General features: G+C 36.1%; 1 protein-coding gene across 6 annotated transcripts in view; it reads left to right on the forward strand.

The window, feature by feature from the left end:
• Nucleotides 1-14,401, forward strand: part of LOC123549122 (repressor of RNA polymerase III transcription MAF1 homolog) — a 131,706-nt gene that overhangs the window by 32,878 nt on the left and 84,427 nt on the right. For all 6 annotated transcript variants that reach the window (XR_006686003.2, XR_008371325.1, XM_045336958.2 and 3 more), the window contains exon 2: nt 1,025-1,165. Coding sequence is in view for 4 of the 6 variants with exons in the window: in XM_045336958.2 (XP_045192893.1) it covers nt 1,025-1,165 (141 nt within the window). In the remaining 2 variants the exon portion in view is untranslated. The remainder of the gene's footprint in view (nt 1-1,024; nt 1,166-14,401) is intronic.

A 14,401-nucleotide genomic window follows, 5' to 3' on the forward strand; every position in this document is an offset into this window, starting at 1 on the left:
ATACTCGATCAAACCGAGTCTGCTGTTATTCTTCTTGGTTGCATTTTTGCTTCCAAAGGATCTTTTTACAGATTTATTCATATTCATTTTCTATATCATCACTGTCTTTTCCCCCACAAGTCTATTGTTTGCACGGAGTCATGTTGATGTTGACATTGAAAGGGAAAGAATACCTCAGAATTTCTGGAAATTCCCGTCTGGTTTCCGCGTACATAAATCGAGTACCATCCACGATTACTCAGAACAACGCATCCAGAGATATAGCAGGTTCTTAGAATTGTCGTGACGTTGTGAGGGGTTTCCACTGTTTCTATTTTAAGGACCAATCAAACAAGCGCTTACTAAAATATAGTTTGACAACAACTTCTCGGAATTACATGTTACAATAATAATGAAAGTAAGTTTTTTTGTTCAAACTTCAGCAAAATCGTGGAGGACTTTCTTCTTATTTTATCATATTGACCTGCAATCTTTATTGGACACTCAGTCTTGTGAACTTGATGTATCGCGGCGGACTGGATCAAAATTTACCGGACATGTCCGACGGTCCAATGGATTTCGCGACCTCTGCCCAGAACAGGCTAGTTTGATCATAATAATTAAAAAATTGGCAAGAAACATCATATAAATATGAAAATATGCACATGACCATTTTATACCTTCAATAACTTCGACAATTTGAAATCTACGGCGTTGAAACGCTAAACCGAGTGTGACGTAGACATAGAACTGATGCATGCACATATCTGTATAGTTCAAAATACCATATAAACCCACTTACCTGACAAAAAAAACAAGCGATAGTGCGATAATTTTAGTAAATATTCGCCATTTTTCAAGTTTCCAACCATTTTACTCGCTTGAAGTAAGTGTGCAACCACTTTACGTCCTGCCTTTTGTATTAGAGATCTAAGTCTCGTTCAGTAATTACAAATCAAAATCAGAGATAAAATTAAGAAAGTCAGTGTATTTTGTAAATGGAAATTTTATCTATCAGTATTATCAACATTAAATTTGTTTTCAGAATTGAGAGTTATTCCTGCAAGATGGCTGGCAATGACAAGAGATTGTTTAAGACATTGGTACATGAGTCAGCAGAGTCACACCACAGTGATCTACAAGTGCTTTCACCACCACAGAGCACTGTTTCTCTCAGTCCAAATAAGTAAGCATAGTTTTATTTTAGTGCTCAGTTGTTCTTGAAATAAGAATGTTTGCAAACTTTTCAATGATAAATAGCCTATGTGTACATTGTTGTTTTCCACCTGAGCCAACTGGCAAAGACGTTGGAATTGTAATGGCTCTAGTTTTAGTGGTCACCACCAAAACTAATATCTTTCAGACTGAATTGTTCAGAAATGAAGTTTCCTTTTCTATGCCAGTGGTCTAAAAAAAGCTAGAGATGATATTTATACCCCCACCAAACATGTTTGAGGGGGGTATATAGGAGTCAGTTTTGTCGCGTCCCGTCCCGTCGCGTCCCGAAATCTATTATCTCATTTATTACCAAATGGATTTGATTCAAACTTAAAATACATGTTCCACCTAATCATCCACATCATTTGACACAAGGTGCATAACTCTTGACACCAAGTTTTCATGAATTATGTCCCCTTTTACTTAGAATTTAAGGTTAATTTTGTTGTATTTTCACTATATCTCAGTTATTACTAAATGGATTTGATTCAAACTTAAAATAGATGTTCCACCTCATCACCCACATCATGTGACACAAGGTGCATAACTCTGACACCAATTTTTTATGAATTATGCCCCTTTTTACTTAGAATTTAAGGTTGATTTTGATGTATTTTCACTATATCTCAGTTACTACTGAATGGATTTGATTCAAACTTAAAATAGATGTTCCACTTCATCACCCACATCATGTGCCCACATCATGTGACACAAGGTGCATAACTCTGACACCAAGTTTTCATGAATTATGTCCCCTTTTACTTAGAATTTAAGGTTAATTTTGTTGTATTTTCACTGTATCTCAGTTATTACTAAATGGATTTGATTCAAACTTAAAATAGTTGTTCCACCTCATCACCCAGATCATGTGACATAAGGTGCTTAACTCTGACGTAATTTTTTATGAATTATGTCCCCTTTTACTTTAAATTTAGGTTGATTTTGATGTATTTTCACTCTATCTCAGTTATTACAAAATGAATTTGATGCAAACTTAAAATAGATGTTTCACCTCATCACCCACATCATGTGACACAAGGTGCATAACTCTGACACCAATTTTTCATGAATTATGCCCCTTTTTACTTAGAATTTAAGGTAAATTTTGATGTATTTTCACTATATCTCAGTTACTACTGAATGGATTTGATTCAGACTTAAAATAGATGTTCCACCTCATCACCCACATCATGTGACACAAGGTGCATAACTCTGACACTATTTTTTCTTGAATTGTGTCCCCTTTTACCTAGAATTAAAGGTTAATTTTGATGTATTTTCACTATATCTCATTCTGATTGGCTTAGAGCCAAAGGGAAGTAACCTTTTTTTAACTTTTGTACTGAGTTTCTTCCCCTTAAATTCCAGGAATTAGTCTATTTTTAGAAATCCTATTTTTAGATTTTCAATATTTTAGGTATTTTATAACTTTTTTATTATAAGTCCTATGTAAAAAGTAAATACATTTTTCTGTGGTAGCATGGGTCGGTAAGAGACTTTTTTGTATTCACTTTTAGTGTATCTCTAATATTAGAGATTTAATATATTTACTAGTATTACTATACTAGTATTATACTGGTATTACTTATATGTGGAAGCCCAGGATGAAGTACTCCAAAGACTAAGTATTTTTAAGATTTCTTATGGTTGCCATTCTTCTGTGACAAGACCGTATGGTGGGGGTATGAGTCACTCCTGTGACAGTTCTAGTTTAAGCTATTTTTAGGAGTAATTTGGCGTAATTGGTGAAATTAACATACCTCCACAAATCAGAACCAAGGTCATTTTTAAAGTACTTATTTTATGATTTTTAATGGGAAGATTAAACGAGACTTGCCTTAGGAAGTTGAAGTTTGATCGATATTTTATCAACCGCAATCACTTTTGGGATCACACAGAGAGAGAAGCTGGCTTATCAGTAACACTGGTCAGTCTTTAGAGTCACCACTAGGTCACGGTTTAAGCGTTAAACCGTGACCCTGTGGTAAGTAAATGCTGCCGGAGAATCAAATTATTTAAACTTGGGTGGGATTTGGGTGGGTGTGTGATCCCAAAAGTGATTGTGGTTGATAAAATATTGATCAAACTTCAACTTCCTAAGGTGAGTCTCGTTTAATCTTCCCATTTTATCAACCACATATCCCTTTTGGGCCTCACACAGAGATTTTAGAGTTGATTCTTCGGAGCATTCAAAATACTGTTGTTCGTACTATGGTTAAACATTTTGGGAAATAAATAAAATGTAAAACGTTAGTTTGACTTATCTAAGTTTAATATGCTTTATCTAATCTAAGTTTATTATGAATGTAACTATGAATGTTATTATGCCCATATTTTGTTGCACTGTGCTGTCCCGAAACAGTTTGTTTAATTCAGAATAGCTTCCTGAACAGTTTTTTTCCTGCTGTCTATTGTTTTGTTATAGAAACGTGCCAATGTCTCAGCTCCTTTCCATCCTGCCGTCTTTATGATGGTTGCCAGTGAAACCCCTCGCATATTAGCTGCTGAAGTGGATGCTGCTCTTGTGCTATGTGCCCTATACTTGTTATGAATGCCAGACTTCTTTAACATAATTTTTACCCATCGTGAAACAGTCTGATGTGATACTGCATTATGTGGTTTTTGTGTGCTTATGAGTAATTTTTGTTCTTTGTTACGTAGTTCTTTTGTCCTGTCGATGTATTCTTTCAGTACCCTTACAATACATATATTTGGGTTTGCGTCATATTTTTGTAATGCGATATGTTGAAGGTGATGTCCTGGTTTAGTTTGTTTCAGTATATGATTAGCATGAATTATAACTTTGTCCAATTGAAATTCAATGTCGTCTAATTCTAATAGGTGCAAGGTCTGGCATCTTTGGGCTGTTAGCAATAAGAACAGCACCGATAATTTGCAGGATAACTGGAGAAGTGTGGTATTCTGTAATGTTCCAATGTATCTTAATACAATATCGACATCCCAGACTGTTGTGTATTTTGGTAAGCTGGGTCATTCAGTGAAAATTCCTGTCATAAATCTTTTTATTAAATTGTTGTTACTGAAATCAAAGTTTCCACATATTTTGGTTAAATTGTTAATTGCTGATCGTGCTGTTTGAAAAGCACTGTATTTGAGTTCTTGTCGATGTAATGTTACAAAAAACGCTAATATGGAGTTCACAGATGGCCGAATGGGATTGATGCGCTTCCCACAAAAAGTAATCAATTTTTGAATATATGTGTTGTACTGTGTTTTGGTGGAATTACGCCGTGACTGTAGTATGATGTTGATTGCTTCTGTTGGTACTCCCTGGCTTTGGAGCGATTGCCTGATAGTCTGAAAATCCCTAATCTCATCTTTTTGAGGGGATGGATTTTGTCTGGTTTGTGCGGAAGATAAAGAATGTTCTGGGGATTTGGAAGAAGGAAGCACTGTCCGCAAATCAATTTTGTTAGAGATGCCCACCAAACTTGTGTTGGCCAAATTGGGCACACCATCACTGCTTCGGGTTGTTCTTCCTCTAACTTTTGTAGAATTTTTGGTATTAAGCTGAAAGGAGAAAATATGTAATACAATTCATGAACCCAGTGTAGGGTGAATGCATCTGTTGCATAAGAGTTTGCTTCTGGTGAATACGAAACATACTTTTCTAACTTGTGATTAAGCCTAGAAGCAAACAAATCTACTGACATATTTGGATACTGGTCCCTAATTTTGCGAAAAATATTTTCTTTCAGCGTCCATTCCAGATCATAATTGAATTTTCTTGACAGTGCATCCGCCTCATTGTTTTCAGATCCTGCCACGTGTGCCGCACTTAAAAATATGTCTTTATCTATGCACCAAAGCCAAATGTCTCTAGCAAGGTTGTTTAGTTCATCTGTCTTGCCCCCAAATTTGTTAATATAAGCACAACTTGTGCTGTTGTCCATGAAAATTCTGATATGGCACTGATTAGTATCTTTACATAAAGAGGTAAGAGCTAACTGACATGCTTTTAACTCCAAAATATTAATATGTAAATTTTGTTCTGCCAAAGACCACTGACCATTTGTTGAAGTGTTTGTAGTTTTATTTATGGCGCCATATCCCTTTTTTGAGGCATCAGAATAGATAATATACTCAGGTTGTCCATGAGACACTAGCTTTTTGCTTGTAGGGAGAGTGCTTATCCACCAAGTAATAATTGGCTTGACTGATGATGAAATTTTTATATAGTTGTCAAAGTCACCTTTTGCAATTTTGATGCATTTGTCTTTGATTTTTTCTAGAGGTTTATAGAATAAAGGAGCAGCTTCCACTCCTGGTTCAGCTGCCACCATTTTTCCTATGAGTTTAGCAAAAAGACGTATTGTTACAGACTTTTTTGAAAGAACAGAATAACAGAGGCTAATCAACTCTTCCTGTCTATCTGAGGTTAATCTTATGGACATTGTTTCAGAACATAGGATAAAACCTAGAAATGTGATTTGTTTACATGGTATCAAAACTGATTTTGTTAGATGTACTGTCAACCCTAGCGAATCCATGAGTTCCGCTGTATCTGAAACATTTGTCTGGCATTCGGTAAATGTGGATCCTTGTAAGCAAGAATCATCTATATATGCAGAACTGATACGACCTTTCGCTCTGAGTGAAGCGAATATACAGGTTTCATTACTTTGGTAAAGACCCTTGGTGATGTTGTTAAGCCCATGACTAGCGCCGTAAATTGATATTTTTGATTGTCATAAATAAACCTGAAATATTTCCATTCTTCAGGGTTTCCTCTGGGTCAATTTCACTTTGCGCCAACAAATTCGCCAATCAGGAAAAGTTTGCGCCAGTGGCTCTCAAGTTGGAGCCAATAGTCTGTGATGGGCGATATACCATTTTCTTTTTCAATCTCTTTTTCATTTGATTCTTTACAGTAACCATACAATTTGCTCTTGAACCAGTCTATCCTAATATCACATTAAATCAAAAATAGTTTTTAATCTTCTCAACCACTTTCAAGAACATTTTCTAAACAAAAGTATTTGCTCAATCTATAAAATTATCCCTTTATATAGTTTGCCATTTTTAATTATCTTTTTAAGGGTCATTTTCACTAAATAGATGTTTTTAAAACATGAATATTTATCTCTTTATTCTTTTAACTTTTTATTTCAAAATTAATTTAGGTAATTTATCAAAAACAGTGTTGTTTTATATTATTTTTTAACTTTTGGAAAGCTTTTTAAAATGCTTAAGTTTCATTGTATATATAACTAAATTTCTGTTTCCTTTCATACATACTAATGTATAGCGAAAATACCACATACAGGTATTATTAGCACTTTGTTTTGAAGCTTTGGGGTTGAGCTTTTTTAAAATTTTCCCCGTGTATCAATGCTTTACGTTGGGCACGTAAAAGAACCAAAAGAACTGCTTTAGTTCATTTGTATCTCAAAAATTCTCTGATTGAAATTATACGACCGCGACTGAAATTTACGAACGCGTAGATTTATTTAACAACGCTTGTGAAAAATTTATCTATGATCGGTGAATATGTGTATCTTTTGATCTCATTTTCTCGGTCTCAATTACTTCGGCGAATCGGATTGTCATTAAAATAACCTGTAAATTTATCTCGCGTTTTTTTGCATCTTAAAAAAAGGTGGTGCATATCGTTTCATTTGCTTTCGTGTAAGTAGGCGGGGCTAAATTTGGCGAATCAGATTGACTGATAATCGTTCTTGCGTGGAGGAACGCTCTAGTGCCTCCGCGAAGTTTTAAATTATGCCCCAAGGTGTAAATCGATATTGGCACGTTGTGTATTGTCTTCGTGTAGTGTTAAATATCGGATAATCCGTTATTGGGTCATTGAGAAAGATCAGAAGATCAGATCGACGATTATCTTGTAGGCGCCAATGAAATTCGCCAATTGAAGATTTTTAGCGCCAGAATTTACATTTTGTCGCATTTGGCGCCATTGGCGACCGACAGCGGGAACCCTGAGTCTTGAATTCGAATGGGAATTGAGTAAAATGCCTCGGAAAGGTCTACAGATGCGAAAAAACAATCTTTTCGCATGGAGTTGATCGCATGTTGTAATGTTTCCATTTTGAAAAGAATATTTTCCATAAAGTTATCATTAAATTGTTTAAGATTAAGTATAATTCTAATTTTACCATCTTTTTTCGGTCGAGTGAAAATGTTTGAAATGAATTCACCATTTTGTGGCTTATTATCTACCTTTTCAATAATGTTGCAATTTAGAAACCTGTTTAGTTCAATTTTAATTAAGTTATGCTCTAATGTGTTAAATGATAAAGCTTTTGGGATTGTATGTTGAAAAGGTGTCTCAGCCAACTCTACTTGATATCCAGTTATAGTTTTAAGTATCCACTTATCATTTGTAATTGATTTCCAGTTATCATAATAATACTGTGTTTTCCCTGCAACGAAATTGTCAGTGGTATTTGTCAGATCTGATATGCTGCTATTTACATTTATTTTTTGTGATGTCTTGCTGTTGTCTGTTGTGCCTTCTTTAGCTGGAAACCCTGTGTTCTTAGCTGATACTGATTTCGGTTGTACATCTGAGGTTTTTTGTAATAAGCCGTTTGATGACCCCTGTTGTTTTGTGGGACCTGTCTTCTGCCTAAAAAAGAACCCTTCTTCATGCTGTAAGATGAGATATGTGGGGTCTTCTCGCCTACAACCTTGATATCTCAGGGTTGTCAATAAGAACCGGCCGCCGGCCGAAATGTACGGTTCAAATGGCATTTGGGCCGGTTCATATTCGCAAAAAAAAAAAAAAAAAAAAAAAAATAAATCGGGCTTTAAAACCTTAACCGGCCCACCATAGTATTTTTAAAGTGTTTTTTTTTACGATTCTCTCACGAAAATATAATTTGTTTAAAGAACTCTCCATCCAGTCTAAAAATCGATATTATTTGCGGCCGTTTCCCTTCATAATACACAGCGTGTCATCACGGGCGAATTTCAGTCTAATTGCCGAGCGACATGTCATAGTGTATTTCATACACTGCCACCTGCCTGTCGATCTTTGACTTGAGTTAAAACACGCGATAAACCAATGACAGCTTTGTAACTATGTAGAACGCGTGACATATTTTATCGGCAAAACTATTTAAGGTACTTCCGCCATCTTGAATTTAGAGTGACCTTCATTTGAGGTGTGAAAATATAGTGAACCAAAGCTTTCAAATGCAGCTGTTCCGTAGCACAAAAACAGCTCAGTTTGCAAGACCTGAACTAAAAGTAGCTGTATGAAAATAGATACTAAAATTTGGAAATAAACAAAGCAGATATTTTACCTGTATTTTTTCAAATTTTTGGTTAGATTTATAAATCCTTTCAAAATACTTTATTAAAAATTCATGAATGGCAAATGTTAGTTCAAAGTTTCAATTAGTGCATAGGAGAATTGTCTTACTGAATAGAACTTAGCTTACTACAAAATCTGTTTTCAAATCTGACCACTTCATGTATTAAAACGAAAATGCATTTTTACATATTGCTATTTTCAACATACATAAAAGTAGTGCTATGTGCGGACAATGATTTTTCTATGTATGGTGTACCAAACTGCCTAAAATTGTAAGAAAAGTCTCTGACTTAATGCGACCAAGATTTGGCAATGATCAAAAATTCGTTTAAAGGATTGTGCAAGTAAAAGAATGGTTTAATTTATTACAGTGGAATTTATGTACTTACACGCTGCTTATCTCAAGGAAAATTTGGAGCAAATGGAATTTTCGAAACTTCCTGCGGTAACTACCGAAATTACTTAACGTAACTTTCTCACACATACGTAATTTTATATTTTTTAATTATAAAAACAATCGAAATATTTGCTTTATCACGATATATGCAAACATTTTAGACAATCTTGAAACATTGGGCCACAGTATTTCGGCATACTGGTCTGGGACAAGTTCGATGTGTATAGAGATTCCTTATTAGATGTTTCATGCGTCGTAAACTAACCAGTTTTGATCTATCGACTTTTTATACACTATGAGAATTGATGCAGCATGTTTTTAAAAACGCAGTGAGAATAAATTGCAGACAAAAATGTACAGCCAAATATGTTAGGCTGTAATACAATTTATATACAATTGTAGATAACTACAAAACAAACAAAATGCTTGAACTTTTCAGGCGAAAACCTGATGATTAAAATCAGAAATATCTCAAAAGTTACTGTTCTTCGTTAAACAATAATATTTTTTCACACTTTCATAGATATAAACTGATAATAAATGTGTATTGAAATTCCGGCATAGAAATGGACACTGACTTTATATTACTGCGGTGTTGATAGCGGAAGCAGCGGTCCAGTACTAAGACTGTCTACGAAACCAAGGATAACGAGTACAAACATAAAGGATCAGTGTTCAGTATACACCTGAAAATAATAGACTTGCTATTTCCCGAGTGCACACTTGTTAGCTCACCTGAGCAATGCTCAGGTGAGTTTTTCTGATCGCTCGATGTCCGGCGTCCATCGTCCGTCGTCCGGCGTCTGTCGTCTGTCGTCCGTCGTCTATCAACATTTAGCTTGTGTATGCGATTGAGGCTGTATTTTTCAATTAATCTTCATGAATATTGGTCAGAATGATAACCTTGATGAAATCTAGGCCGAGTTCGAAAATGGGTCATCTCGGGTCAAAAACTAGGTCACTAGGTCAAATCAAAGAAAAACCTTGTGTATGCGATAGAGGCTGTATTTTTCATTTAATCTTCATGAATATTGGTCAGAATGATTGCCTTGATGAAATCTAGGCCGAGTTCGAAAATGGGTCATCTCGGGTCAAAAACTAGGTCACTAGGTCAAATCAAAGAAAAACCTTGTGTATGCGATAGAGGTGGTACTTTTCAATTAATCTTCATGAATATTGGTCAGAATGATTACCTTGATGAAATCTAAGCCGAGTTCGAAAATGGGTCATCTCGGGTCAAAAACTAGGTCACTAGGTCAAATCAAAGAAAAACCTTGTGTATGCGATAGAGGCTGTATTTTTCAATTCTTCTTAATGAATATTGGTCAGAATGATAACCTTGATGAAACCTAGGCCGAGTTCGAAAATGGGTCATCTCAGGTCAAAAACTAGGTCACTAGATCAAATTAAAAAAAACCTTGTGTATGCGATAGAGGCGGTATTTTTCAATTGATCTTCATGAATTTTGGTCAGAATGATTGCCTTGATGAAATCTAGGCCGAGTTGGAAAATGGGTCATTTGGGGTCAAAAACTAGGTCACTAGGTCAAATCAAAGAAAAACCTTGTGTATGCGATAGAGGCGGTATTTTTCAATTGATCTTCATGAATTTTGGTCAGAATGATTACCTTAATGAAATCTAGGCCGAGTTCGAAAATGGGTCATCTGGGGTCAAAAACTAGGTCACTAGGTCTTATCACGTAAAAACCTTGTGTATGCGATAGAGGCTATATTTTTCAATTGATCTTCATGAATTTTGGTCAGAATGATTGCCTTGATGAAATTTAGACCAAGTTCGAAAATGGGTCATCTGGGGTCAAAAACTAGGTCACTAGGTCAAATCAAAGAAAAACCTTGTGTATGCAATAGAGGCTGTATTTTTCAACTGATCTTCATGAAATTTAGCCAGAATGATTACCTTGATAAAATCTAGGCTGATTTCAAAAATGGGTCATCTGGGGTCAAAAACTAGGTCACTAGGTCAAATCGAAGAAAAACATTGTGTATGCAATAGAGGATGTATTTTTCAATTGATCTTCATGAAATTTGGTCAGAGTGATTGCCTTGATGAAAACTAGGTCGGTTTTGAATATGGGTTATCTGAGGTCAAAAACTAGGTCACTAGGTCAAATTAAAGAAAAATCTTGTGTATGTGATAGAGACTTTTTTTTTTCAGTTGATATTTATGAAATTTGGTCAGGTTGATTGCCTTAATGAAATCTAGGTCGAATTTGAATATGGGTCATCTGAGGTCAAAAACTAGGTCACTTGGTCAAATCAAAGAAAAAACTTCTGCATGTGATAGAGGCTGTATTTTTCATTTGATCTTCATGAATTTTGGTCAGAATGATTGCCTTGATAAAATCTAGGTCGAGTTTGAACATGGGTCATCTAGGGTCAAAAACTAGGTCATATCTAAGAAAATGCTTGTTTTATCGCAAGAGACCAATTTTTTGGTCCAATCTTAATGAAAATTGGTCAGAATATTTGTTTCCATGAAATCACTAGGTCAAACATGTTTTACACTGTTATGGAGTGTTTCTTAGGTGAGCGACCTAGGGCCATCTTGGCCCTCTTGTTTTCTATAGTCGTTAATATGAAATAGACTTTGAAATATGCGCACACATGTATAATCTCATAAGCACTTCTATAATGTATGAACCGCCTCGGTAGCCTAGTGGTATCTAGCGTCTGCTTCGAGAGCGGGAGGTCGCGGGTTCGATCCCCGGCCGCGTCATACCAAAGATGTAAAAAATGGTACTAGTAGTTTCCTCGCTTGGCGCTCAGCATTAAGAGGATAGTGCTAGGACTGGTCAGTCTGGTGTCAGTAAAATGTGACTAGGTGGGGTATCATGCCACGTGTCTACGGCGTGATATTCCAGTGAGGCAGCACTATAAAGTTGGGCATTGTGCTCACTGCTACAAGTAGACACCGTCGTTTATATGACTGAAAAATTGTTGAAAAAGACGTTAAACCCGAACACACACGCACGCACGCACGCACACACACACACACTTTAATGTATGTTCTCTGAAATTAACAAATAACTGGCTCAACTGAGACACCATACTTTAAAGTAAATTCAGTTTACGAGGTTCAAAATGCACGGGCTATATAATATAAATATATAAAATAATACGACTGCTGGCCTGACTCATTTCGGCTACCTGGAAATTAAATATAATCAAATTTAATCATTTGTTAATTAGTCGGTTTTATCGCCAATAGATTGATTTGGGGATACAATTTCCCAAGATCTCAACTATCAAGAGTAGCGTACTTTTATCCTGCTTTATTCTGTACACAATTGTCGGCTATATAATAATGCGTAACATTTCGTTTATAAGTATACATTTCGCCTTACGCGAATTATAAACTATTGTAAACCAGTCTATAACGTAATATCGAAACAGAATGAGTACGAATATAATAAAAACAAACTTGATTCCCGTGGAATGTGTTGATAATTTTCTGGGATTTGTATGAAAAAACACAAGCATGGTTGTGTTTCATGGTACGTGCGTTGTGCAATATTTTGCAAAAGATCTTTCGCACTGGATGAGACTTTCATCCGTACTGTAGAGTGTTGTATGTTTCGTATATGGATCTGTCGATCCGGCGTACAGCAATTTCGCCCTGTGGGCAGCGCATTTTACTTCCTTTAAGGAAAGCACAACATACAAGTTCTGCATCCATTGTCTATTGGACATCATTAATGGCGCCTGAAATTAGGTCAGCATTTACCGAGAATTTTCGGTATTTAAAAAGGGAGCTGTCGTTCTGTACCTGAAAGAAAAGTACGAAATCGTCAAATAAATTTTTCTTACCAGATTATCCGAAATATCTACCGTCCAATGATTCAATTAAAACTTGAATTTTTGATTTTTATGACTGACTCAATAATAAGACTTCCCTGTGTTATTGATAAATCTGCACTGACCAGTGTTACTGATAAGCCAGCTTCTCTCTCTGTGTGAGGCCCAAAAGGGATATGCGGTTGATAAAATACATATTTTGAGTAATTTTGGTGTTGATTCTTGCATTTGGAGTCCCTGTCTAGAAAAAGATACATGTATGGTATACGAATCAGGTGACCCGCAGCTAATAATAATAATAATAACTAGACATCAATTGGAACCATGCAAACCTTCTGAACAAACTGATTTTCTCTGTTGTTGTTGAAAATGATGAGCGTTTTGATTTAAACAAGTAGTTTCATTGACACTGTCGCCTAGAGATCTAGGTGTGTATACACCTGGACATCGTTGATTATAAATCTAACAGCCTCCGCATAAAATGGTTTCCGGATGATAACTTGAGAATGCTTGGGCCTAGGATCGTAAATTTTGGTACACAGGTGTAACATCATAAATACAGGTCAAGTTTGACTTTGAGGTCAGTAGGCCAAGGGTCAAGGTCACAATGACATGGAACAGTTGAATGGTTTCTGGATGATTACTTGAGAAAGCTTGTGTCTAGGATCATGAAAATAGATAGGGATGTTGAGCATGACCAGCAAATGACCCCTATTGTTTTGAGGTCAGTAGGTCAAAGGTCAAGGTCACAGCGACCCGGAACAGTTAAACCATTTCCAGACGATAACTTGAGAACGCTTGGGCCTAGGATCATGAAAGTTGATAGGAAGGTTGGTCATGACCAGCAGATGACATTTATTGACTGAGGTCAGTAGGTCTAGGTCACAGTGACCCAGAACAGTTAAACCGTTTCCAGATGGCAATTTGAGAACGCTTTGGCCTAGGATCATGAAACTTACTAGGGAGGTTGATCATGACCAACAGATGACCCCTATCAATTTTGAGGTTTGACTCTGACATTGGTTTACTTCTATAAGGCTGTATTGTGGGAGTATATTTCGTCACTCCAGTTTTTAGATTTATATAGGGAAAAACTTTGAAAATCTTCTTGTCCAAAACCACAGAGCCTAGGGCTTTGATATTTGGTATGAAGCATCATCTAGTGGTCCGCTACTAAGCTGATTCAAATTATTGCCCTGGGGTCTAATATAGCCCTGCCCCAGGGGTCACATGGTTTATATAGACTTATATAGGGAAAAACTTTGAAAAACCTCTTGTCCAAAACCACAGGGCCCAGGGCTTTGATATTTTGTATGTGACATCATCTAGTGGTCTTCTACTAAGATTTCAAATTATCCACCTAGGGTCAAATATGGCCCCACCCCGGGGGTCACATGGTTTACATAGACTTATATAGGGAAAAACTTTGAAAATCTTCTTGTCCAAACCACAAAGCCTAGGGCTTTGATATTTTTCTATAATTTCGCATCATCTAATGGTTCTCTACCAAGTTTGTTCAAATTACCCCCCTAGGGTCAAATATGGCCCCGCCCTGGGGGTCACATGGTTCATATAGACTTATATAGGGAAAGCTTTTAAGATCTTTTTGTCAATAACCTACAACATTCAAATTTGGACCACATGTATGGTTTTGAGTGGCAAGATGAACCTTGACATGAGTTGACCTTGATTTTG

This window comes from Mercenaria mercenaria, chromosome 6 (genome assembly GCF_021730395.1).
Source record: "Mercenaria mercenaria strain notata chromosome 6, MADL_Memer_1, whole genome shotgun sequence".
Lineage (NCBI taxonomy): Eukaryota > Metazoa > Mollusca > Bivalvia > Venerida > Veneridae > Mercenaria > Mercenaria mercenaria.